The sequence below is a fragment of the Haemorhous mexicanus genome, chromosome 5 (genome assembly GCF_027477595.1).
Source record: "Haemorhous mexicanus isolate bHaeMex1 chromosome 5, bHaeMex1.pri, whole genome shotgun sequence".
Classification (NCBI taxonomy): domain Eukaryota; kingdom Metazoa; phylum Chordata; class Aves; order Passeriformes; family Fringillidae; genus Haemorhous; species Haemorhous mexicanus.
The window spans coordinates 10,422,967-10,448,370 of NC_082345.1; the positions used below are offsets into that span (position 1 = coordinate 10,422,967).

Genomic DNA, 25,404 nt, shown 5'->3' on the forward strand with positions numbered 1-25,404 from the left:
GTACTTTTTAAGCTTTAGCATAAATAATAAAAATAATGACCAAAAAAAAAGTGCATATAAAAATTACCTTTTATGGTACCAAAAGTTTTGAGACAGGTATCTTATCTTCATACTACAGTTACCAGCAAACACTGATAACGAATGTTCAAGATTTCCTTTCGCAGGTGGAATAAATTTGCTGTTTTAAGGTATTATGGCCAATGTGTATTGCTACTTACTTAGCACATGACTATCTGCACAGGAAGCAGTGGAGTTTTAAAAGAAGATAGCAATCATATTTTAGGTAATGGAAAACATTTATCTGAACTTAATAATCTCAGTTAAAACTCTCTTCTTTCATCAGAAAGATGGTGATAAAATATGCTAAATTTAATCACAATCTTGCGACACTTAGAGGATCCAGAGTTTAAACTGCAGTTAGATGATAAGCTGAGGTCCTCATCACTTCTTGAAGCCAAGAGCATGGGGAATCCTCCCTAAGGTGTTGTATTCCTTCAGTTTTATTTGCTGTAGTGCTCACTGGACTGTAAGGTGAACCAGTCCAGCCTGCCAGTCCAGTGTAGGCTTTTCACCTTCTGCCCATTTAATGAAGTGGCTTGAGGTCCAGTGACAGAGTGTCACAGGAGAGTGGGGCTGGGAGTGGGCTCTTCCTTCTCTGCCAGGGATGAAGTGTTACATCACCCTGCCATTGCTGAACTTGCTGGTTACCTTATGCAAAAGCATCCATGTGCAATTGTTCAGAGGTTGCACTCTGTACTATTAACTACAGGATTCCTAATCAGCATTGCCTTTGTTGTTGCTGGTGGGGAGAGGAGGCTCAAACTTGAAGTTGTGCCAAAGTTTAATACTCAATCTTACAGTGGCTCAGACTGTTGGTGGCCACAGAAGCCAAATCAGAGCCCAAAGACTTTACTCAGATACCTGACAGTGTCACATTATTCAGCTCTCTGGATCCTTCCTGGCCATCAGCACTAGGAGTCTCATTTGTGATTTATTTCTAAAATCGAGTGCTGCTAACTGAGAAACAGCATGAGTGATAACTTCCATCCACATTATTACGTACCAGCATATTTAGAGCACTATACTAATGCCTTCTTCACACCTCTGTGTTTAGGAGAAACAAAATTGGGAGCCTTGAAAAAAAAGTCACCCGTTTTCACTGGACAGAAATAAGTTATCTCATGGAAAAGTTGTGTCTGTTTAACTTTAAACAGTAATCATGGAACATCAGGCCATTCTGAGCTGTTTGTACACTAACTAGCATTATGTTAAAGTAGAAGTCACCAAGTTTTTAACAAAATCTTTATGTGGTAAAGGAGTCTCACTGCCTTCCTGATGTGGGGAAATCATTCTCATGATTTTGCTCTCTTTGTTTGGAAGAATAAAAGGTACAGAAAAGCAGTCATGTCTGCAAAAGGCCAGAGGTCATGGTCTAGTCCACCTCCCTTCAGAGCAGCCTACAGTCATGGACAGAAAGTATCCTATTTCAGCCATCTGAAAGCACCTATTTTTGTTTACAACACAAAATACAATAGGATGTGTAGGCAGGCAGAAGAATTACAGTGGTAAATGTAATAATGTTGTAAAATGCATTACCAGCAAATCAAAAAGAGCTCTTATCAATCAGAGACAGCTGCATTTGATGCAATGTGCAGGGATAGCTGGTCACCAGCCTGTGTGCCTGATGATTTGCTAAGGCACTTCTTGCAGAGCAGAGCTAAGTAGGACTATGTACAGGTGATTTAGCCTGATCCTGCCATTAGCAGGACAGCCTTCATGTATCCCTTGTTTTCAGTTCTGCTGCCAGAGAAGTCTCAGACCTTTTCCTCTTTTCAGAAGTAAATATACTAAAGTGAAGCTTGTTCCTTAAAACCAGCAAAAGGCCATGGCCAGGCACTACCCCAAGTATAGGAGGGTGCAGCAATCCCTGCACTATTAGCAGTTAAACTGAAATTATTGTCTTCTACATTAATGTCATGACTTCTCCTCCTATGCTGCAGTGAAACAGATACAATTTTTATCAAGTCATGAACAGCATCACAGCAGTCTCTAGAACTGACCTAACACAAAACCTAAAGGACATCAAAGCCACTATGAGCCAGATTTTAAAAAGGCCCTCACATAAATGCAGGGTAATTCTTCAAGCATTGCCACAGATCCCTGGAACTCCTTAAGGATGCAATGGGTGCAGAGAGTTCATTCCAAGGAAGACTGAAGAGGTCTGTGAAAGGGAAACCCATTAGCAGGGGAATTTCTCTAAAATGCATGTGGTTTAGAGTGCCCTGGGGCTGAAACTGTTCTAGCTGGGAGATTACAAAGGGAGGTACCCAAATGCTTGCTCTGTCCCTACTCCTACACAGGGCACTTGTCTGCAATGTAAACAAGTCCTCTGGCCTGAGCCTGCACGGTGCTTGTATGGGTTCTGACAACAAATCTGCAGAAAAAGGAGCCAAATGCATGCAAACAAAGCATATAGAGCTAAAATCAGCTGCTAAAAGAATAGCAGAGTTCAGTATTATGCAGAGTTTCAAGTTCTCCTCAGGTAAAACACAAGTCTACTGGATTGGAAGGGAGATAAGAAAGAAGGTAAGAAAAAGAGAAAGCAGGGAGTGAACTAAGAAGAAACTGAAATTAAGGAGCTAGCAGTCTCAGACATTAAGCCACATGTAGTTCTAATGACACCTACTTACTTTCCAAACCTTAGTATGCCTGATACGTATGTCTGCCAGTGAGCAGAATAGAACATGAACAGTCCCACAAAACAACAGAAAAACAACCAGTCAGGATTTGTTCCTAGTCGGATTGCTATGCAGGATCCAAGGACAACAAATACTGAAAAGCAGAAATGAATATGTTAGTCATATATCCTCTTTGGTTGAAGTTAACAGAAACTAAATAAATAAATAAATAAATAAATAAATAAATAAATAAAAACATAGGACATTTTACATCACTCTAACAAAGCAATGCTATGACTGATAATTTACTGAGTAGCTGACCCTCAGGGGCAGACCTGGCAGGAGAAACCAAAACACAGCACTCCTTTTCTGCCAAGGCAGGGCTCTGCCCTCTGGCCCACAGTGGATGTTCTCCCTCCTCCTGTCCTTGTCATCTCGTGTTTTTTGCAACACCTACAACTTCAGCTGAAGGGCCAAGCTCAGGGAGACTGGCAGCTGCACTTCTCTGGGAAGTGACACATAAAGAAGGTACCAACTCCCAGAGCAACAGTCTCAGCCATTGAGCTTTACAGAACTACAGGCATTGGCACCAACAGCAGCTCAGTTATGGAAAGTGAAACTCAGCAAGGCTTACTTTTTAAGGACTCCCAACTTTTTTAAAACTACTTCTTCTAAGGAATATAAGTTACCCTTCTTGTAAGTGCCAGGCTGGATGCCCTATTACCAAACTGATATTTTTGCACCTTACTCCTAAAGGGGAGTATGTGAAGATGCACAGTTAAGTAAGAGAAGAACACATCTTACCCAACATCAGCCAAAGGAACTTCTAAAATACCACTCTGTTCCTGGCCAGGGATGCAAAGGTCAGGAGATGGTGAAGTTATCCTAAAAAAACCCTGTTCTGAGCAGGGGTTTGGGCTAGATGATCTCCAGAGGTCCTTTTCAACTTCAACAATCCTGTTATTAGTCAGCTGCTCCTGAAAACAGGCAACTTTTATAAACTAGGAGGGGTGACAGTAAATTAAGGCTACCTGTGGAAATAGAGTCGCAACCATGATCAAAGAGCTCTCCAAGGGGAGAACTACTGTTTGTTCTTCTGGCTTGCTTCCCATCAATGGCATCCAGAGACTGGTAGATAAAAAGTCCTAGTGCACCCAGGATGTATGCCCAAAAAGGTGCCTGAAAGAGATTCACATAGAAGGTCACCAGGTAGTTCCCAGTTTCTTAGGATAATCTGTTTCATTAAAGGTAAAATAAGGTTCACCACAAAACTGTACTATATTGTCCTATTTTTTGCTTAATGGACAAACCAAACACCTTGCAGTAATATCTACATGGATTGTAGTAACCACTGTAATGAATTACTTCAGATACACCAGTGGAACACAGGTCCTTCTATTTATTTAAACAAAAACAAACCCAAAACTTTGGCCCCTCTTCTGCATCAACTGTCCTTCTTTTCCACCTTAAACCCACAATATTCCTGTGATTATTTGCATTCTTTGTGCTGGAAAATGTTATAAAAATAAAAATCATCTTTAAAAAAGAAAGTAGTAGAAATGCACTTACTAAAGCTTTCATCAGTTTGTGTCATAGACACATAGATAACTTGCTCATATTTACAACATATAGATATAAAAACCCACCAAGTTTTTTACTTAATAAAGACTTCAGCCTTTAGGGAAAGATATTTTTTCCAACATAAAAAAAATTGACTACCTAGGCACTTTGGACAGGGCTTAAAAAATTAAGTAATTCACTAAATATGAAGGAGAAACTATCTACTTAATATAAATAATCAGTTTCAAACCAAACTGTTACATTAACACCACTCTCAGGTTCAAAGGAACTGTTCTGCATCATTCCTTTGAAAAGCACTGTTTTCATATGCACAGTCAGTCTGGCTTTGTCTAGGAATTAGGTTTTGTTTAAAATTATTTTAAACACCTTTGGAACAAAGCACAGGCAACATTTTTACTTCATGTATTTTCCAGTTTCCAGTACTTCCCTTAGCATTCAGGAGTACTGTTCACAAAAACGAAGTCAGGTAAAAATGCTGGCAATGCAACTTGCAGGTTAAACAAGTGAACACCCACAGGCAGTCACAGAGCTGAATCCTTTCCTACTCCCTACTTAGGGACAGCTGCTGTGGTGCTGCTGCACCTTTGCAACTCCTCTCCTGCAGCACAAATTGACCAGCATTTGTCCACATGTTTCCTAAGACCAGTAAAGGCTATTAAGCAGATTAGACAACAGATCAGATCTCAGTGTGCTCAGATTTGTCCACACTCAACTAAAAACAGTGTCATACTGGGGAAGAAGGGAAAATGGCAGCCATCCCTCAGTTCAAAGGCAGCAGTAAGAGTGCAGATGAGGTGCAGATGAGGTGCAGCTGCTCCTCTAGACATTCTGATGTCTCATCATCATTATACTCACTGTCTTGAGCTAGAAAAAGTTATGCCTCCAGTTAGACTGGTCACAAAACACACTAAGCAGACACATGCTTAAGGAAAGTCCAGTTCTGAATAGCATTTTTACTGTTATTTAAGAATTCCTTATGTATTTCAGGCTGGCTGATGCACTGTTATCAAAGTCAATTGGTTGGCTGCTTCACCCAGCTTTGAAGGAAAAAGACAACCAAAGCATCAGGAACTCACTTAAGGTGCAAGCTCTGGATTTGTATGCAAATGAAAATGTAGAAAACTTAAAACATTCTTTAGAACTAGCAAGGCTGTCTTCTCCCTTAATCCAAGGAAACCAAGAAAAATTGTTATCACAGATCATGTAGGACATCTTAAGCAGGTGAAAGAGGATGAGGAAATATTATTATTCCACTCGATATTTAATATACAGGTATTTGATAACTCCTGCAAAGATCACACTATAGAAATCCAGGTCAAGTGAGGACAGCAATACAAGTTTGATGCTTAGTGATGGAATTAGTTGAGTTTCTTAGATTTATTCTCCCTTTTAGTCTAATTAAACAAAGGAATCTTGTCTTGGGGGATGTGGTTAAACCAGGGAGGAAAGTTTTAGCCACCTTTTCAAAAGGTTCACTCCTCTAATGAAAGGGAAAAGACAGAGCCTGTGGAGAACAAGAGGTGCCTGTAGCTACCCCAGGACCGAGGATCACCAAAAGCCCCAGAGAGGCACAGAGAACTCAAGGGTCTCTCATGGCACGAGCTCACTTGGTCTTACACTGTGCAGGAGGACTGCAGCTACCTCCACTTGCTCTCCACCCTTCAAAAACAGAGGGCTGTCAGTCATTGCTCAGGTACTTCAGAACAAAAAAGCAGAGTCAGGACTTTGTTGAAGCTGAGATAATTTTAGCTATGATATAATCCAATACTAAAGTTACCACAGTACATACACAGGCTTTCAGAATAACTTTGTTACATGGAGAATACCAGAGAATCTCAAACACAGCAGCTCCAGACCAATGAGCAGAAAGGCCGTGAGAAACCACTGGTTGTACTGCTGTCTTTTAAAGGAGTATTTGAAAGACACAACCAATTTTATCAGCAATATTTCTGTGAAGTGCCACAAAGGTCATCTGCAGTGTGAGGTGTCCTTATGGTGACAAACTTCTATCAATTATGAAAAGATAGCTCAAGATCTACATTTAGCTTCTCACAAAGCAATTGTAACACAATATATGCAAAAATAAACAAATACATCAGCTTTAACTCAAACTTCTCCTATTAGGGCTTTTTGACAAAACAGTAGCTTTTTTCCAGTTGCAAGTTATGGTACAGCTATGATTATTCAGACTGATCTGTTTGCATTAGCTCCTACTGGGACAAATCAAAGCAAGAGTCCCTCAAGCATTCTGTCTGCCCCTTGCTGATCTGGACAAAGGGTGAGCATTTTCATCTGTTTTCCAGTGAGGATCATCTGTATCCATTAGCACCTGTAGCAGATGTATCAGTATCCCCCACAGTTAAAGAGAAAGGAAAAAGATCCTAGTAAGAATAGCATATGTCAGAGAGCTTAGAAACACATCTGGAGCATTTCATCCTTCTAGGCTATGAGTTCAAGTCTAAACCAGAGTGGTAAGAACCAAAATTCACTTGTGATCAACTATCATTTAGCAGCACTAATGTTTTAATTGGTAAAACACAGTTTTCCAAATCACCAAAGGCTCATAATAACCATGGATTTTCTCTGCTATCTGCCCTCCCAATACAGCTCCTGCTGCTGTCTCCTTTGCCTTCTCATGTACCTGGCTGTCCATTCAGGCATATCCCCTGATGGCTTCCTACACTGGACCCAAGTAGTTTTCAAATTAGAGAAGTGGGGGCATCTGAGAATGCTGACATGGCTAAGCAGAAAGGTCAGGAGGCTCCCAATAATCATCAGCTTTTCACTGATGAGGTATTTATTTTCTCTGCCCAAAGTTATAGCCTGCCCAAGCAAATGCATTATTAGGCCAGACCTAGGTGCTGTTCTCACAGAACTAGAAGAGAACAGAAACCTGAGGGGGAGGAGGCAGAGAGGGAGAGGAGGATGCTCAAAGGGGTGTGTGAAGATACTACAACCCCAGAATCTTGTCACACAGATACAATACAGTAGAATTGGTCATCTGCTAACCCAGGGCATGTCAAAACAAAGCCACGTACATGAAGTGTTTGACAGGTACGTGAGTGTGATGGTGTTTGCAGGGGTCTTAGGATGAGGGAAGAGATGAGAATCTTGACTCTATGTTTCAGAAGGCTTGATTTATTATTTTATGATATATATTAAAAACTATACTAAAAGAATAGAAGAAAAGATTCATCAGAAGGCTATTTAAGAATAGAAAAAGAATGAATCACAAAGGTTTGTCTCTAACTGAGACAGTCTAGACAGCTAGACTGTGATTGGCCATTAATTAAAAACAAACACATGAGGCTAATCACAGATCTACTTGTTGCATTCCACAGCAGCAGATAATCATTGTTTACATTTTGTTCTTGAAGCCTCTCAACTTCTCAAGAGGAAAAATCTTAAAGAAAGGATTTTTCATAAAACATGTCGGTGGCATGTGTGACATGCCTCTCCTTCAGGAAAAACATGGGGGTAGAACAGCAAGCATTCTTCTACTCCCATGATTCCACTGCACAAAAGAGCATGGACATCTGCAAAAGACTACATGTGTCAGGGAAACCTCTTAGAAATGGTTTCAAGCAGAGCTCTCAAATCCAGAGATTTCAACCAGCCAAGCTTCTGCAGTATTTAAAGATTCAGTTCCTTAATTACTCATCACGTTTAGCCATAATCTCACTTCCTCAATCCACGCCTAATAGTGCTGCCCTAGTTTACATGGCACCTCTCTGGATCAGAGCCAGAATAGAGGGAGACATTCTGACTGGACTTCCCCCTTCCCTACCCCCAAACATGGATCATTTCCCACGCTTCTGTTCTGCACAAACCACTGTGCAATTGTACTAAGAAGAGGGAAGGGGCTGTTCAAACCTGAACTACAGCAGGGAAGACAGCATGGATGAAAAAAATAATAATGAAATAATTATTTGTCCCATAGTCCAAGTGCATTTCATGCATACCAAGGACTCTCTGCATTCCTTCAGCATCCTCGTCTCTCCAACAAGCCTTGTCTGAGAGAGCTCCCATCCTTCTGTGTCAGGATTCCTGTATCTTCTTACTTCATGCCAAATAACCTCCTTCTCCCATTCACAACTGAGCTGTTCCCCTCTTGTGGGTTTTGGCTGAATTTCCCACTCCACTCAGTGCTTCACATTTATTTTCCAAGTCAGGTAATGCTTTTTCCTTCATGGTCTCTCCCCCGCCACCTCCCACACACTTGCCCTGCTCATACCAACTGCTCCAGTTTAACTTCTTTTCACTTCTCTACTCTCTCTCCCACAAAGCTCAGCTGTGTTCCTGCTGTTTACATAATATCATACCTGTCAATATCTTCCTCTCATTCTGCCCTCTGGCAGGCCTCTTTCATTTTAAAGGTGGTTCAGTTGTTTGTTTGGGTTTGCTGTTGTTTTTTTTTTTAAAGTTTTTTTTAAAAGACAGAGAGGCAGAGACAGCATCTCACCAGTGTTCCTCTCCCTCCAAACAGCTGATAGTAGAGCCAGGTAAAGACCCTTCCCTGCTCTTTTTATCTCCCTAGATATATGGCTTTCTAGACAGCACATTTCAGCAAGGTATAACACCCTTTCATAAACTCACTAGACCATTTCTTGCACAATCCTACAGAGCTAGCCACCACAAGCCTCCCTTCCTTCCCTTAGCTCCCTGCATGAGAACCTTTGGGCCCCTGCCCCTTTTCCTATCACTGCCCAAAAAGCAAATCCATAATCAATCCTTTTCTCTTCCTGTCTTCCTCTGTTTCCAGTTATTTGCTTAGATCATGCTGTAAGTGCTACAAGATTAATTTTCAAATTATTATCATTCAATACAATCTAATAATTACAGTTAGCATGCACTTCTGTCTGAAGTTCTAGCTTCTCAAACCATTCTGCAATTACATGACTTTATAAAAGAGGGCAGATTTAGATTAAATATAAGGAAGATTTTTTTATGATGAGAGTCATGAAACACTGGCACAGGTTGCCCAGAGAGGTGGTGGATGCCCCATCCCTGGAAACATTCAAGGTCAGAATGGACAGGAGTCTGAACAACCCAATCTAGCTGAAGATGTCCCTGCTGATGGCAGAGGCTGGACAGGATGGCCTTTAAAGGTCTCTTCCACCCAGCTATTCTTTGATTTTAGAGAGACCTGTGGCTGATCTTGAAGGATTACCAAAGCTAGACCCCCTCCACGAGCAACCATCAAAACAGAGGATCAAAGTTTCCTTTCTCCTTTTTAAGAATATAATGGTGTTTAGTGAGTTTTCTTCCTGATTTTCCCCAGAAAGGGGAAGGATATGCAAGATTCCCCTGCAAAGCCTTATGAATTGACTAGCTGCTTCAGAGTGGTCTGCTGGCAGTAGAGCAAAACAATTCACTGTCTTATGGTGGGGATGAAATAGAAATCCTCACCAAAAAAGTGCTCCTTTTGCACACTAAGGCACCAGATACACACTGTTCTTACTTAATGTCAGCAAGAGTTTTCATTCCTAAGTATTTCCTAATGAGTGTCAAAAAAAGAAGAAAAAGAAAGAAAGAAAAGAAAAAATAGGAACTCAACCAAGGCTGCAGACACAGTTGAAAACAATATTTCAGTGCTCCACAGAACATGAAATGTGCAGGTGGTGTCCCCTCCACCACCACACCTGTATACTGTTTTTATAGATTGCTGTTCTAAATTACAGAGATTAGGAAAATAAAAATAAAAAACTAAAATGTGCTCGTGAATCATGGTTACAATAATGCCTGAGGGGTGCAACCTGCTAATGGCTTAGCTGTAAATAAGAAAGCTTGTGTCAAAACATGCACTCAGAGGAGATAATGATACAAAAACCATGTTCCTGCTAGGCAAGGAAACATTACTGAAGCAGACAATATTTTACAATTCCAAAACATACTGTGCAAGTCAGTAACAAACTGGCTTTTAGTAGCTACTGATACTGATGAAGATAAAAAGGAGAGTGTATAGGGAAATAACAGCTCCATGTTAGAAGAAGAAGAGAGCATTTTGTGGTTTGAGACATTAACTTTATCGAGGAAGGGAATGAGCAGCATGAAATCATGGAAATCACTGCAATAGGACAAAAAGGAAGTGGAAAGTACAAACAGGTTCAGAGCAACTAATGCAGAAAACAGATCTATCAGTTGCTTTCTAGTAAGTAACCCAAACAGAATCCCTTGCAAAGAAACTGCTAAACCACAGTCTTCTGGCAGCTGGAAAGGTATATATATACTAGAGAAAGATCTCCTTTCTAAGCATCTGTTAGCAGCTGCTCTCCCAGGGATTTCAACTATGAGTCTTACTTGTTTTGGATGGTTTGTACAAACATCAAGACTTTTGTGTTTTCAATAAAGGCTTAACCAAAATGGTTCACTTAAGATTGGCTAGGGAATAGAAAAAAAAACACATAAACCAGCTCAAAAGAAACCCTGGACACCAAAATCCAAACGTGCTTGTTACTTTATCCAAGTCTTCTATTCAGTGCTCCTACTTATGAGACTATAACAATGTTATAAACAATAAATGTTTATATCAGGTGATCAAGACATGTTCATGATGGAAAGAGGTGCTGTTGAAGTGCACTACTGTATTAGTTCAGTCTGTGATTTTAACCATCTTTACTGCAATTGTCAGCTCCACCTGTCCCTTCCAGCCTACACATCCCAGTCAAAACTACAAAGGAGGTATTACAACAGTGCATGCAGCACCTGTCAGTGTTGCAACAGTTTTAGCTTTTTCAAAAAGACATCCAGAAACATGATCTCAACTTAGGCAGAAGACAAGCTGAGTCATTGAACAAGCTGGAGGGAGAATGATGCCTCTAAGTGATGCAGCAAGAGAAAATCAGGGCTATTTTCACAGAGCAGAGGCAACAAACAGCATAAGGCTGAATCCACACTGCATGTTTATAAAGGATACACTGATATCTAAACAAGAATGTATAGTCCAAACTATAGATTCTTACAAATCCAGCTTACATCATTCAAAAAAACAAAACCAAAACAAACCAAAAAAACAGTTCAAACAGAAAAGTTCCTAAAACCCAACCTAAGTTTTCCTGGAAGGAACAGTTCCCTGGATATCTGCAACACAGCTTCTTTCTTTTTGTACAAGAGTCCTCAAAGGAAAAATAACTTAAGTAAAATTTACTTTCTGCTTTTAGTTTTGAACAGCAAAGAGAAAAAGCTAAAATGAGCATTTAGACACATAGCTGGCACAACTCATATTTTCATTACAAAACTAAGCTAAAGGTAGCAGTACACAAGCATTTTAATTCTGAAAGTGGGACTAGAAGACTATCTGTAGTTTCCAACCATGCACTGTCATCTCTGTCTTCTCTTTTACTGCCTGAGTGCCTCTACCTGGTGATGTGTATCAGGGGAGTGATTAGGGTGAGACCAAACCAAAGCTAATTTTGATCTGGATCAGTTTCCTGATATGTCTGCCACAAATACCTCTGCTAACACAAAGGGCAAAGCAACTAGAGAAAAAGAAATGTTCTTCTGACAAGAACACTCACCAGGGTAAAGCTATGGTATTAAAAAACTCACAAGCAACTGCCAACCTCTGCTGTTAGAATTTAAGCCCATCAGAGCACAAGAAAAACAACGTCCACCTTTCAAGGTATTTTACCCACATAAAGCAATTTCCCCTTGCTATATTCTACTCAAACTACTATAAAGACTCTGCAACAGGAAACTTGCAACAGGCTGGGAAGCTCTGATGGAGCTCCTGAAATTGACTGAGAAACTGTAGGCACGGCAGGTCAAGCGAGAGTAGCACCAGCCCACATTAACAAGCCTGTTTTTCCTCCAGAAGAAAAGCAATTAAATGTTTCACACACAAGGAGGGATACATTTGAGCAGCTGTCAGCTAATGCATCTGCTACCCAACCCAGGCGCAGCTCGGATGCCCCAGTAGCATCAGCCGTGTCTCGTGGTCCAGTCTGCCCTGCTCCTGGACCACCTGCATCCAGCACCCTCTATCATGACCTGCTGCTGTTTCTAGGTCCACACTCTTGAGGAGGGGGACATTCCCTTCCCAACCATAGAATGCAAGATGGGCAGCGGGGAAGGCAGGGGTCCCACGCCCCAGGCTGTGGCCTTCGCCCCACAGCGTGCAGTGCAGGCCAAGCGCCCACCACACCAAAGCCGCGGCCCCACAGGGCCCTCTGGGCGGTGATCCTCGTCCTTCCACGCGATCCCTACAGCGGTTTGGCATTCCAGCCTTAACACCTATCTCCAGCTTGACCCCTGCTGCCCCACATGAGCTGCGCGTCACCGCTCCGCTGATTTCTCAGGAGAGCCCCGCAGCCCTGCCTTAACCCTCCCTGCCGAGGGACGGGCCACGCGTGCCGCTGCGGGGGAGCCCGAAGTGCCAGGGCACCGCACCGGCGGCGGGCACGGCCCCCCGGCTCCGGGCACTGCCGGGAGGCACCAGCCGGGCCGAGCCGCGGCCCCCGCGCCCGGCTCCATTCGGGCGGTACCTGCTCGGTGGCGCTGGGGCAGGAGGCGATGAGCGGCAGCGCCGTCAGGCAGTTCAGCAGGAGGCCGCCCATGGTGATGGCGTTGGGCGCCAGCCCCCGCGGGACCTGCTCCACCAGCCAGCCCCAGTAGGGCTGCAGCCACGGCTCCAGCAGCGAGCGCCCGGCCGCGCTGTAGCGGTGCTGCTCCAGGCGCTTCAGCTGCGCCGGACTGAGGGGCGCGGGCAGCGCCCAGGACACGGCCATGCCCACACCACCGGGACGCATGGCACCGGGGTCAAGGAGCCGCCGCCGCCGCTCGGGGCGGGGCTGAGCCGAGCCGTGGGCAGCGGCGGAAGAGGCCGACGCCCAACAGTGCCTTGGACGGAGGGGAACGGCTGCCCCCGCCTCGGCCAACGCGCGGCGAACGCCCTCGCCCCCGGCTCGGCTTTGCCTCCTTGGCCCCGACTGCGCGGCGCTCTCGCGGCCCCAGCCCCGGAGCGGGCACGGCTCCGCCGGCCCCGCCTCGCCGTGTGGGGCTGGGGATGCCCGGGCGGCGGGGAAACCCTGGGTCGGGGCGGGATGCGCCCGGCAGGGCCCGTCCTGCCGCCTCCGCAGGCCGCGGGCGGTCAGGGCCGGTGCCGTCCCCGGGGAGAGGCGCCCGTGCGCGCACCTCTCATCTCGGCCGGGTGAATGAGTGCCGCTCTCCCCCGTGATTTGGGCTTCCTTCCCTTTCACAAGTTTTTTCACGAAGATAGTGGCCGCAGCGGGGCTGCACGCAGCAGGTGGCCAGAAGGATTTTTGCCGGAGCAGAGCATAAAGGCAGGGTTTGATCAGCAGGACAGTGCCTGCGGGGATGGTGGCCCCACGGCATAATCCAAGGATCCCTCCACCACCCAGAGGGGATCCATTACCTGGGGAGTTCTGGTGTTAACATGTTATGGAGCAGCTGCACACGGTGTTTCACAAGGATTACTTCACATCCTTGACTTGCCTAGAGAGGGTGCTTAAAAACAAATGTGTCTTTTGAGAAATTGTGGCACATCAAATTATTTGAATTGGTCATGTGAAGGATTGTAGATGCATCCCTGAATCTCCAGGAAGGTGTGTGGTTTCTGCGTGAGGCCAAGGAAAAGCTGTGTAGCTGAAGTAGAAAGTGAAACATACAAGCTGTAATGGCATCTTCTTAGTATTGGAAATTCTCTTTTTAAGTTACTCTACTGTGAGCCAGAGGGTGCAGCTTTCTGTCCAGACACTGCAATTTCCTCGACAGACCTGCTTCCCGTTATTCAAAGGAGCTGATTCACTTCAACTGATAAAGTTATAATGTGTTTGAGTAGATTGCAAGAGTCAGGAATGCTTGGCACATGTTAAGTGGTGGTTTCCAAATCCCACAATGTGCTAAGGGCATTCCAAGTGCTATGTCATTCATCAGCTGATTTAATTTACAGATCACTAAAAACAGTGTGATGCAGTAATTGTCTTTAGAGGCCAAAGCAGAGGGGATAGGAACTGTTAGCAAAAGAGAAGGTAACATATAACATAGTAAAGAAAGGTTCAGTTACAGCCAACTGGAGAATGGCAAAAGGGAAATAGGACAGATTCAATACCAGTCAGATCCCCAGTCCACTGGAATCACTGCACTTGGAAGAAGGTAAAACTCTGTTTCATTTAATATCCTGTGCATCACTGTGGTCAATGAGCATAATAGAACTGGTATTTATGGAGAGATTGCTCTTTGGATAGCTGCAGGAAAAGAGAAACTGGGGAAAGAAGTGGAGGGGAAAGTATTTGGTATAAAGAGCAAGTGCCACATTAGAGGAAGAAACAGATTCCCTTCTGAATTCATCACTGGGCTTGGGGAGGGGAGCTCTTGTTTTAGTTTCAAAAGTATTAATCAAAAAAGCATAGAATAAGGGAACACAGAATTTAAAGTCCAGTGTGTTTAGTCTTCTAGTGCTTCTTCAGCATTCATGATACAGTTTTGCTTCCAAAGCAGCAGCTTTACCTGTCAGTCAGGAAAGCAGGACATGAAAGTCAAGTGACAGTAAGTACACTGTGCTTAAAATAGAATGCCTTTTGCTCCATAATCTCAAAATGTAACAAAAGACTTTCATAAAGTAAGAGTCCCTTCACAATGCTCTGTAAAAAGTACCAATATTACGCTTTATCTCCTAAAAGGAAGTTCAGGAAGCTTAAAATATTTCTTATAAAAGGAATACTTAAAAAATTTTCTGACTCCCCAGAAAGACCTTATTAACAGTATATCCTAATTTAAATAATCTTTTAAAGATTACTTGTCTCTTTTTTCTTCTTCTCCTTTATATTTGTGAGATTTCTTTCAGTAAGGGAAAAGTGTGCTGGCAGTAGCTGTGCTCTTTCAATGCAAATGGGTTTCTGCAGTGCCCGTATTAAGACCCACATATACCAATTTGAGAATGGAGCTGTATTTCTACATTTATATACCAAATAACCTTCCAGGGACAAAGAAAGCAAATAGAAGCCAAGGGAAGACCAGATATTTTCTTCTGGCATCATTAAAAATAAAGGAAAATATTTTAAATTAACTTTGATTTATCCTCGTGTGTCTATCTATGTATGTTTACATGTATTTGTTGTCCTCTGTTATTCCTAGATCTCTTTGAGGTTCATTAATTACCTGGAAATCCCTGTAGCTTTGGAGAAATTTCTTGGGAGCATTATGTCACATTTTCTACAGCATGATATTCTGGTGCTTCTGGTCCCTCTAAGTTGCTTCTCCTGTAGTTGCTGTCTTTGGTACCTCTATTTTCCTAAGCTGGTATTAACTGCAGATTTCATTAGCATTTTCCTTACTCTTTGGGTTTGGTCACTATTACATTCACCAAACATCACTCCTGGAGAATCTCATAGGGCAAATTGTCCTAAACCAAAACTTCACCTTCTGTTATTCTTCTGATAAGGTTCTGCAGCCTGTTTTAAATCACTAGAAATCCATTTTGTGTCCCATGCCATCCAATCATTTCTCTGAAAGTCGCTTAATTCTTGATCCAGAGTGGTGGCTGCTCAGTGTAGTCTGGATTTAGAGCAGGTTAATGCCCCACCCCCCCAGCCTCACCCACAGCCTGGTGCCCCTGAGCTTCCCCAGCCCGAGGGGATGCATCCCCAGCCCGAGGGATGGCCAATGGCAAATGCTGGGTGACGCGAGGTGGGGGGATTTGAGGGCAGCTGAGTACAACGCTTACTGTTCACACAAGGAAAAGGAGCTTAGTTCAGCTTGTTGTTTAACAACGCTGGCATCTGGGAGAAATTAGAGTAGCTAATTCCATCCACAGAGAGCCCGCAGAAGCTGAGGTTATGCTGGCTTCCAGGTTGTTATGTGTGGGGTATTAAGACTGAGGAGCAGATGAACGCAGCCTTATGCATACAATTGCAGATGGCTCTGTGCTTCATTTTTGGGCTTACTGACCAGCAGAAACTCACAATAACTGTAGTTTGTGGTGCTGACTATAACAGACTGATACTACTTTAAATGGGAGCCGTGTGTTTACATGCTTAAATCTCTATGGCATTTAATCAAATTGTTCTCCTGCAGCTTTCTGTGCTTCAAAATAGATGGAGGGAGTCCCAATTCACTGGTGAGATACAGAATAAACAGAAATTATTGATCCTGTATGAAATTCTTTTCCTAGTAGATGTGTTGCTTTCTTTCACATATCGGTGTGAATGAAGGTGTAGGAGAGGATTGATTTTGGCAGGAGCAGGGTGAAATGCAGGTGGGGTGTGGAGGGGTGTCCAGGATCACTGGGAATGCAGATATGCTTTCCTGCACAGATAGCACTACAGAAGAAATCATAAGATAAAAAGAAGAGAGAAAATAAAAAGAATCTGTCGATCTATCTGAGTAAGATTTACAGAACAATGTGAGAAAATGCGCTCTGATCCCCAAAGCGAAAGAAGTGGGAGCACAACTATAAAACACTACTTCAGGTGTGGCAGTTCAGAGTAACACATTCTTTTTTATTGCGTAATTACTGACCTGACTGCTGAATGTTTGAAAATGCACTGACATCAAATAAACATCTTGTGATGTACTACTGGTCTAAGTAGGTCTTTATCTTTATAAACCCTAATTAGAGATCAGTCATTAGCCAGTGAGCACATAACCTGCCCTGTTTGTACAGCCAGAGTGAGAATTGGTAAATAAATGTCAGGGCAATAGGGAACTGACAACCTGGCCAAGATATGTGTGACCTTGTGTCTCTCATGTTTCAGGGTTTGCTGGAGACTCAGGGACAATCCTCTCTCCTAAAGAGCTTGGAGGTTAATGATGCTGGAGTTAGAGAAGAAATGTAGCTGTTCTACCTTATCTCAGGCACTTTTGCTGTGCACGGTGAGCTCACCAGTGCTATGTCTGAATGCCTTTTCTGATGTCATGGCTACAAGAGCTCCATGAATTACTGGGGGAAGGGAGTGGATCCAGAATGGTGAAAGCCGTCAGGGCTGGCATTTATTACATTCAAAATATTGAAAAATGCACAGATAAAAAGTTGCATGTATCAGTAGCATTTATCTCCACTCCACGTGGTGGGCACAACTTCCTGATTTATTTTAAGTGAAAAAAACCAAGAAATGTGGTAAAATGAGACCGAAAAAAAAAGTAAACAAGAACTTAGTAGATTTTAAACACTTCATGTTTATTGTACATTAAATAAAACAATTTAAGTTGAGAGACCAATGGGTCAGATTTAGGAAATCAAAACTTCTATAGGAAGATATGTTCAGCTTAAATGATCATTAATTACATATGCATTAGTTACATTATAGGAAAACCATATTCTGTTAAACAGTTCTCAGGTGAATAAGATACATTATCAGAGGTATGTATTCCAAGGATCTTATTGCACATCTACTGGCTAATCCATGTACTTCCAGTCTGAGAAAGATATGCTTTGTACCACTGAGAACAGACTGACTGCCTCCTTTTGCTTGTTACTCAGCTTCCCCTCTTTCCTCATTAAAAAACAGAACACGATAGCAAACAGAAAATAAAGCCGAACATTACAAAACGTGTGTTGTCTTCAGTTCATTTCATTTCAACCTCAAAGCAATCCATGCGTAATTCTTTCTTTTCAGTAAGAGCAGGTAGGGAAAACAAAAGGACAATTAAGGGGAAAAAAAAGGTCATAAAATCCCCCACCACACATGTTTTTCTGTTGTTGCAGGAACTAAAATGCTGTTATTCTGCTACCAGCTTCCAGTGCAGTGGGAGGAAGCTCTGTGGACGGACTCTCACTTCCCTTCAGTTTTGTCTCCCTGCACTTCGCGCATATACGAGTCAATGATGTGCGGAGGCACTCCATCCATTAATAGCTTGAAGAATGAAAGCCCACCTACAAACAAGGAAAACAGGAAAATCTTCAGGGTGAAGGTCCCTGGAGCAACAGCTTTGCACCTTTATTCTCTGGCATAAGTGACAAGTTTTAGTCAGTCCCTGTTACATACTTTGAGATGTGGTAAAATTCAGCCCTGCTCAAAAGTCCAGTATGACATCTACCCATTATTTAATTGGTACTATACAGACCTTTCCTGTCCTCTTGTGCAGGGTGAATTTCATTTCTAGGGTATCCTATATTCAGTCATTTATCTCACCACATGCAATAGTTTATGATAAGCTTCACTTCAAATAAACTCTCCTGGCTTTCCATCACGCTGGGTGGAGTAGGGTCAGAGATGGAAGTCAGTGTAGGGCAAACAATGTGGGAAACACTGACCAGGATGAGTTGTGGAAAACATGCAGAGATATTCAATTTATTCTAGTTTTGGGTCTTAAAATGGTTTCTAGGTATTTAGCAAAATATTTACCATGTTGCTTGAAAATGAGAAGTGGGATGACATCCATGAAAGAATCATATTTAAAAAACCAGGATTTCAGATATAGTGTTCAGAGAGAGAGATGATGAAAGCTGAAATTTTCATCTGCTGGGGAAGTCGGAGGAATCATTCTAGATTTACTTTTAAAATCACTTAAAAATTGCACTTTTTGTTGGGGCTACTCAGCCTGGGGAAGGGAAGGCTTCAGGAAGACCTCAGAGCACCTTCCAGTACCTAAAGGGAACTTACAAGAGAGCTGAAAAGGGATTTTTTACAAGGGCCTGTTGTGATAGGACAAGAGGTGGTGGCTTCAGACTGGAAAAGGGTGGGTGTAGATTAGATACAAAGAAGACATTCTTCACTGTGAAAGTGGTGGGACCCTGGCACATGTTGCCCACAGTGGTTGTGGATGCCCCATGCCACTGATATAAAAGCCATGGAAATGGTATTTCTGTTAGTTTCATTGAAATCAGATGATGTTTGGAAGAAACAGTGGGACAAAGATAAATATTTTGCTAAAAGCTTTAGAATCTGTCTTTTCTCCAGACAAAGGGTGTAAATTCCTTTAAGAAAGCTATATACCATTACTATTCCTTTTACAAATCTGCATTAATATTGTGTTCTCCAAGTTGCAAACCATCCACTGACAGCTGCACTTACCTTCTGAGATTTTTCTGGAACACACCAAAAGCTTTAAAGCAAAAGTACATTGCCAGGGTGAAGATAACACTCTCTGAATGCTTCAGCTAAATGCAATTGAGCTGATACTTATATACGATATTTATGCTGAGTACAGATTTTAAAGAACTTATAACCCTTATTAACACAAGGATTATTCAATTAAAATGCTATTAGTTACTAGTGATTATGAGACTGTGCTGTCTCATTTAACATCATCATTGTGGCAGAAGTGTTTGCCCCCAACCTTAGGTAGATGCAAACTACAGACCAAAAGAAAAAAAAAAAAAGCATGCTTTTTGGCATTCTTTCAGCTTTTTGGCATTCTTTCAGCTCATGGAGTGCAAGTTGAGCTACGAATCATTCATTTTTAAAAGAAGTTAACGCTGAAATAAATATTTTGTTTATGTAGAGGCATATTCCTATAAAAAATAACTTGCTGTAAATACACAATGCTCTTTTTATTACTTGCATTTTATTCATGCTAATTAATCATGCTAAGTCAGGCACTGTTAAATTCCATTGAAACATGCACCATTTGAAGGTATGGGATGTACTACTAAGAATTACTGTAACAAGCAATTACTAAAATCTGAATTGGTATGCCTTAAAACCATCATGCTGCTAACTTATAAAGACATTTTCATTAAGTGACATAATGAAAATCATGCCATACTAGGCAGACATTGTATGACGTATAAACAGACATAAGCTTCATATGCAGGAACCATATGAAAGCTTACCTTAGATGACAATATACATTCAAAAATCCTTACTGTGTAACTAAGGGAGAGAGAGAAAGAGAAGTAACAATTTAATTGCAAACACAAAAGTGGAGAGAAAATGTTGAGTGAAATTATTATTACAATTATGTCAAAGTGATAATTTAATCCTTAGTCATGTAAAATATGTGGGAATAGAAGCACATGAAGAGTGAAAGGTAGGGATCCAGTTCCACTTCAAAATTATCATTAATATGTAAAAGCTAGATTAATAGGTACAAGTAACTATAAAAACCTCTAATTAGTCTCAAGTATAGATTGGAACCAAATTATATTTATGATAAAAGTTTCCAAATGTAGCTTCAAAGAAGCTAACACATACATATATATATATATGTATAGTATTTTCCACCAGGGGAAAAAAAAGGCACACACATAACACTGAGGCATATATATATGTATGTTGAAACTCTGTAAGGCAAAATAATCAAGTACAGACTAATTACATACCTTTGCACTATAGTATGTACTTTGTCATATATCCATATTTACATTACATATTTACTCTGTAGAAGCCCTTACCTTTAATTAAACACTTTGACTCTATAAAACACCCATATATATATATATATATATATATATATATATATACACACTTATCTCTGTGTATGTCTATAAAAGCACTGAACTTTTTACCTATTGCAGCCTTTTAAGAAAAATACCCCAGTAGTTAGAAAGCTGTGGAAACATTATCCAGTCTGATCTCCTAATGTGTTTTAGGACTGAAATCATGTCTGGATGCATAATACATTGCAGACCAGTTTCTGGGCATCACTGTCATTTTAAAACTGCACTGTTAATATTCTGAATCTGGGCAAGAGTGTAAAGAAAGAGACATTTCTACAGAAAGAGTCAAATTTTCTGAACCCCCAACAAACTTGAAGGCAAAATAAGCTCTAGAAGAAGTGAAGTAAATGACATAAAATTTTCTGCTTGTAAGTAATTGAATCAAGATTTCATCATTAAAATTGGTAGGTTAAATTCAGGCATGAACTTAACAGATTATCATTCTGAGCACTAATTTGTAATCAGAGAGTAATGTGCTATAAAGAATGCCTTTAAAGTGCAGCAAATGACTTTATGATACTTCTGGTCTTTCAATAATTCTACAAAGTAATTGAGAGCTGGTTTTTTTGATATGCATATTTCTTTCTGTTGGAAAGATCTAAGTGTTGTGGTCAAATATATTCACAATCGTTAAAGAAATTCTTTATAGATACATGTACTTTTATGAAATATGTCTACAACCTCAGTAATTCTGATATTAAATACCCATGGTTGGATATTGTCTTGATTAATTTGGCCTTCTTTGCTCATGTGACATAAACAATGTATGCCATGAGACTCTAGCTAGTTTAATCTAAAAAAACAAAGAAATACACACTTAGCATGCAGAAAAGGCATTTGCATGTGGAAAGAGAGGGTGGGAATGAAATGGAATGTCCAGAGGAGTACGCGCATTGTAAACCTGATTATCCCCCGCCAAGCTGAGTGGTTCTCCTGGGTTAATTACTCCATGATAGATCACTGTAGAATTAGAATATTTATAGTGGTATTTATTTATTCGCATTTGAAATTTTTCCCAGTTGATCTTAACACCTTCTAAAAAGAAATTTTTTTATACAGCAACTTTGCTATCACCAACCTAGTATTAGAATGATCACCAACCTTTATTTCACTTCTAAGATAAAGGTTCTCCAAAGCTGTTTTTTCCATGGTAAAAGAAGCACAGCACCTTATCTAATTCTTTTCATCGACCTCAGTGAACCTGATAAGGAATCAGTTTTTTAATGCTTGTAATGGGAGATTTAGAGCCAAATTTAGGGATCTACTTCAACAAACTCAAAAGATATATACAGTATTTTTTGTAATGAGATTCTGCATATGTTATTATCTTTCAATATAGATGAGAAAGAGTAATCTATGACATGACTTTTTACACGAACACATTTACCAAAAAAAAGCCACTAAATGGGTAATTGTACTGAGTAGGTCATGTAACTTCCATCTTTAAATTCACTCAGCAAAACTTAAAACCAAAGAACAAAAGATTGTATGTCTGAAATATCATCAGTACATAAAAAATTTCTAGGAGGACAGAATAAGTTTTTATTATTTTAATTGTGCATATATGTATCACTAAAACATTTTCAGGAAACGAGCATTACCTTTAGCAAAAACTAGGGGGGTTAATTTTGCACCTAAAATAGTGTAAGAAAATGGCTAAAATGTAGAAAATTGTAGAAAACTAATAATATTCATAGCCAGAATATTCCAAAATTATGCACACTCTGAAATCCTAGGCTGTTCAGATACTTTTGGGGCTGAACATTTATATAGGCACAATAAATTTAGGTTCTCCAATATGTCAGAGATGGATGGCTAAAAGTAATTCTAGCCAGCATAAGGAAACATAGCTTGCTACAATAAATACTCTTGCATGGCACAGAGCTCTCTAGCAGGACTTACTAGTAAGTCAAACCTACTATCTGTAGTAATAGCACTGTAGCTTGTGTGTTCACCAGATAGGCATCAGAGCCTTGAGCCTGTTATTCTTATTCAAATAACATTCAATTCTATCTCATCGTCTTTCAAATCCAGACTTTGGTAGTCTGACTTGCTGGAATAAAGCTGAACTGGTTTAAAGCTGTACATATGAAAACAAACACACACACACACACACACACACACTGCAATTCATTTCCAGTGAGTCAGAAATGCGCAGGTCTCTGCTCTGCAGCAGCATGGTGAGAAGTCGTCTGGGGAGCCCTCCTAAATGAACAAACAGGCTGGGAAACTTAAGAGGGTGATAAATCAACATGTAAGTCAATAGAAGAGAGAAATAGGGTGTAATGATGTCTTTGTACTCTGGCTGTTTAAGAATAATTTGCTATATTTGCCTAAAGTAGATGCTGAGCCTATCCTCGTTTGCTAAGCTTCCACTGCTGTGTTTACTTAACAACATAACTTGGCTTTTCAGTAAAAAAAAATAGAAAAGTAACTTTCTCAGGTGTTGAGGTCTTCTGTTATGCTGTGAAATAGAAAGTTTGCTTGTGATTAGAGAAAGTGATCTTACTTCCATGATGAGGACATCGCCTTTTAAAGACAGTATCTTAAAAATAAAAAATAAAAACTAAGAAAAGCATTATTCTTATTTTCATTACAATATTTAAGTGTTCAACTTAGCATAGACAAAACATTTATTGAAAGGTCTGCTTGCTGGCAAATCTGAGCTGTGGGACAAGATACATCCGAAAATACAGAAAATGGAAACTGAAATGCAAAACAAACAAAATGCAATAATTTAAAAAATATTAAATGTGGTTTTCATTATAGACTAGCATGATGGCACTAATTTAATTAAAGCCATAATGATGTAACCTAAATAACCTCTGAATTCTTTAGTTAGACACTTCCTATCAGCTGTCTTTAGGCAGCTTTCCTTACTTATAACCTCAGAATAATTTTTTGAGAAACAGGTTATTCCACATTTGAAACAAAGCCTTTGGTAGGAATTAGTCCAGCTAAATATGACCCTATCTTTTCCTAGGAAGTAATTTTCTGAAAAATATGGTCCTGAGATTATTCATTAATCATCCTATCCAAGTCCTGTTGACATTCATGGTATCCCAGTTAATTCCAAACTACCTGAAATTCACAAAAATTTTCCATTAATGGAAACAGAACAAAAGAAAGCAACCAATATTATTTTGTCCTAACAGAGCTACTGATTTAATCCAGGAAAGCTGAACTGGCTTTTGCACTTGCCTTGCATCCTTTCAGCTCTGTAGACAGTGCTCAGGCAAAGAGGGTGTTTGCAATGTTCTGAAGCCCTTACCTCTTACTTCCAGCTTGCAGTCCACCTCTGCCTCTCCCAGCTCGTTGACTGCTCGGCAGGTGTAAGTGCCTCCGTCGTAGGGGCTGGGCTTGCGGATCTCCAAGGTACACACACCTTGGTTGCTGAACATCCTGTACCTTGGGTCATTCATTATCAGCACTTTGTTTTTCATCCACGTTATTTTGGGCTGTGGTAAGAAAAAACAACAACAACAACAACCAAGCAACGAAACAACAACAAATAAAAGAAAGCCCAAATGCACAAACCTGTGAACTGAAATATTTTATCCCCTATTTTGTGGTGTTCAGTTTAAGCTGAGTAGTCAAGAAATGATAAAAAATAGATTAAGTAGTGATAGAAAGGAAACTGTAAATCTAAACTCAAAGATAAGCATTGGCTGCATCATCTAGTTTTTAGCACTTTTTTTCAGTGCAGCTCTTATCAGCTAATTAAAGTCATAAGTACAGGCCTTGTTATCAATACAAGAACTGTGTAATGATAGCAAACATCTGATGATTAGCTTTTGACATCCAATTATTCTAAGTCAATAGGAAAAACATATTTTTCCACAGTAATTTGCACAGTCAGAAACTGTGGAGGTGAAGAGTGAACAGCACACTGGATTTCTCATTTTACTGGGCCAGTTCAGTTTCTCACACCAGAAAAAACAAGATCTCAAAAAGATACAAATCAAAAGAAAGTGCAAGACCCATCGTGCAGTGGGTCTGAGAAACAGCATGGCACCCAGAGCATTGCTGCAATGTGCTTACTTAGAGAATAATTAGCTCTTTATAGAATAATTATGGCTTTTAGTAACAAGTTTTACTGCTATATTAACTGTACAGGTGCTGTCAGTGAGAGTCCCAGCAAAGCCCAGCCTTTTCCTGAGGTTCTGCCCCTTCACTGAGTTATCTGTGCATTAACTATTGTAGTGTCTGTAGCACTGGTAAGCAGCTCCTTTATTTTTGCATTCTTTAGAACCCACGCCTGTCTGTTTGCCTTCAGCCTGGCTCATGAGTTAAATGGTAAAGGTTGCATGTCATTTGCACTGTCAGGTTAAACTCTGGTGTTTTGAGCACTGCTGTCAGAGCTGTGCTGTACCTTGGGGTTGCCCCGGACGCTGCAGTTCAGGGTGGCATTGTAACCAGCCACAGCAAACGTGTTCACCAGGGGCTGCGTGAACAGCGGCCGCTCACTGAAGTCAAAGTCATCATAAACTGGGTATTTGTACACTTTACCTGTGAAGGGAAAATGTGTATAAATAAACATTTATAAAAAGAGCCTTGGCAGGTAGCTAAACACCCAAGCACATTAAATGGCTACAGACAGTCAGTTCTGATCTGCACTGCTTTAGGTACCAACGTGACTCTGGTAGCTGCGCTTGCAGGGGAGGCTGGAGGTGGGTCTGACTATAGCCCCTGACCATGCTATGGTATTGGTGTCTGAGAGCTTCTCTTTGTTTCCTGTGCAGGTGGTACACAAAGCAATACAGGTTCATTCCGTGCCTGTGCCTGCATGCCCTGCATGCTACAGAG

General features: G+C 41.0%; 2 protein-coding genes across 16 annotated transcripts in view; both read right to left on the reverse strand.

The window, feature by feature from the left end:
• Positions 1-13,055, reverse strand: part of CHPT1 (choline phosphotransferase 1) — a 21,039-nt gene extending 7,984 nt beyond the window's left edge. The window contains exons 1-3 of one of the 2 annotated variants that reach the window (XM_059845847.1): positions 12,743-13,055; positions 3,710-3,857; positions 2,691-2,832 (exon numbers count right to left, since the gene is read on the reverse strand). In XM_059845847.1, coding sequence (XP_059701830.1) covers positions 2,691-2,832; positions 3,710-3,857; positions 12,743-13,006 — 554 coding nt within the window. In that variant the 5' untranslated portion in view covers positions 13,007-13,055. The remainder of the gene's footprint in view (positions 1-2,690; positions 2,833-3,709; positions 3,858-12,742) is intronic. The other variant, XM_059845845.1, reaches the window with a different exon arrangement.
• Positions 13,056-17,373: 4,318 nt separating this feature from the next.
• The window catches only part of MYBPC1 (myosin binding protein C1), a 69,624-nt gene continuing 61,593 nt past the window's right edge, over positions 17,374-25,404 (reverse strand). For 9 of the 14 annotated variants that reach the window (XM_059845858.1, XM_059845856.1, XM_059845860.1 and 6 more), the window contains 3 exons: positions 24,971-25,107; positions 23,870-24,056; positions 17,374-18,090 (listed from right to left, as the gene is read on the reverse strand). In XM_059845858.1, coding sequence (XP_059701841.1) covers positions 17,990-18,090; positions 23,870-24,056; positions 24,971-25,107 — 425 coding nt within the window. In that variant the 3' untranslated portion in view covers positions 17,374-17,989. Of the gene's footprint in view, positions 18,091-19,992; positions 20,033-21,499; positions 21,559-23,869; positions 24,057-24,970; positions 25,108-25,404 lie in introns of all 14 variants that reach the window. The other 5 variants (XM_059845857.1, XM_059845866.1, XM_059845868.1 and 2 more) reach the window with 2 other exon arrangements.